General features: G+C 57.5%; 1 protein-coding gene across 1 annotated transcript in view; it reads left to right on the plus strand.

Annotated features, from left to right (window-relative positions):
* Window positions 1-1959, plus strand: part of CDK12 (cyclin dependent kinase 12) — a gene marked incomplete at its 5' end in the record, with an annotated part of 27050 nt that continues 25091 nt past the window's right edge. Inside the window, one exon of the mRNA XM_031064756.1 lies at window positions 1-864. Within this exon, the coding sequence (XP_030920616.1) occupies window positions 1-864 (864 nt within the window). The remainder of the gene's footprint in view (window positions 865-1959) is intronic.

Here is a 1959-nt window from a genome sequence, read left to right on the forward strand (position 1 = left end):
GGAGCGGTGATCAAGCCGCTGGTGGAGTACGATGACATCAGCTCGGACTCGGACACCTTCTCGGACGATGTGGCCCTCAAGCTGGACAGGAGGGACAACGAGGAGAGGAGGGCGGAGAGGAGCGAGAGGGCCCAGAAGCACCGGCACCACCAGCACAAGCGGCTCCGGGAGCTGATGAAGAGCAAACAGGCGGAGAAGGACAGGAAGTTGGAAAAGAGCCTGGATGCTTCCAGCAGGTCCGCCAAGGAGAGGATATCGGGATCCTCCAAGAGGCTCCTGGAGAGCGAGGAGCACCCCAAGGCTCTCTCCTCCAAGAGCAGCAACAAGGAATCGCGCTCGGCCAAGGCGCACAAGGAGAAGTCCAGGAAGGAGCGGGAGCTCAAATCCAGCCACAAAGAGCGCAGCAAAAGCCATCGCAAAAGGGATGCTCCCAAAAGTTACAAAACCATCGACAGCCCCAAGAGGAAATCCAGGAGCCCTCACAGGAAGTGGTCGGACAGCCCCAAACTGGACGACAGCCCCTCGGGAGCCTCCTACGTGCAGGAGTACGACCTCAGCCCGCCCCGCTCGCACACCTCCAGCACCTACGATCCCTACAGGAAGAGCCCCGGCGGCTCCTCACGCCGCCAGTCCCTCAGCCCGCCCTACAAGGAACCCGTGGGTTACCAGTCCAACGCCCGCTCGCCCAGCCCCTACAGCCGGCGGCAGCGATCCGTGAGCCCCTACGGCCGGAGGCGCTCGTCCAGCTACGAGCGGGGCAGCGGCTCCTACAGCGGGAGGTCGCCGAGCCCTTACAGCCGCCGCCGCTCCAGCAGCCCCTTCGCCTCCAAGCGCTCCGTGAGCCGGAGCCCCATCGCCAGGTGCGTGTGCTGGGAGCTGGGGTGGAGCTGGGAGGATATTTGGGGTGATAGGATAAAGGGGGAATGGGTTTGGGTTGAAGGAGGGTGGGTTTAGGTGGGATATATCCATGTTGGCTCCAGGCAGGGAGGGAGGCTGGAGCAGCTCTGGGATGAAGTTCCAGCCACCTCTGGAGTGGCCTCTGCATAGGGAGGCTCCCTGAGCAGGATTTAAGGTGCTTACCTGGCGGGAAGTTCAGCCATGGAAAATGTTTTCACCTGATTCTGACTAAATTAGGAAAGAATTCTTCCCTGTGAGGGTGGTGAGGGCCTGGCACAGTTGTGCATGCTCCATCCCTGGAGTTGTCCAAGGTTGGCCAGGGCTTGGAGCAAGCTGGGGTAGTGGAAGGTGTTCCCACCCATGGGATGGTGTCGAGGGGCCTTTCCAACCCAAACCATTCTGTGATTCTGTGGTTCCTTCCCTCCCCACTGGTGCCCAGTTTGGCCCTGGAGTGACGAGTGTGGAGTTGCTGTGGTCGGGGCCCTGACAATTCCCTTGGAAATGGAGTTGTCACTTTGGGAAACGCCTCTGTGTGTGGCAGGAGGCAGCGTCCATGTTGGGAGGGAGGCTGGAGCAGCTCTGGGATGAAGTCCCAGCCACCTCTGGAGTGGCCCCTGCGTGGGGAGGCTCCCTGAGCAGGATCTAAGGCTCTTACCTGGCGGGAAGTTCAGCCATGGAAAATGTTTTCACCTCGTTCTGAAGCCTTTATCTGTTCACAGCATGTGGGAACATGACCTTGCTTTTCAGGAGGGCTCCTTTGGGGTGGATTTTGCTCTTTCTGAACTGTCTTGTCTTTTCTTTCCCCTTGGATTAGAGACAGCCACGTGCAAACTCCATCTCTCAACCTAAACTTTCTTTTCTCAGCACTAGAATTTCTTCCCTTCCCTTCTGAAATCTGGACAGTCTGGAAGGATGAGGAGTAACCAGCTGGATTTTGTCTTACCTCTAATTTTCTCTGTTTTTCCCTTTTACTCTAACTTTGCTCCAGAAGGAAACAATTCTTTCAAGGTAGCCGTGTGTGTTTTATTTCAGGTGTTCATTAATCACCCTGTGACATAGCCT

This window comes from Geospiza fortis, unplaced genomic scaffold (genome assembly GCF_000277835.1).
Source record: "Geospiza fortis unplaced genomic scaffold, GeoFor_1.0 scaffold992, whole genome shotgun sequence".
NCBI lineage: Eukaryota > Metazoa > Chordata > Aves > Passeriformes > Thraupidae > Geospiza > Geospiza fortis.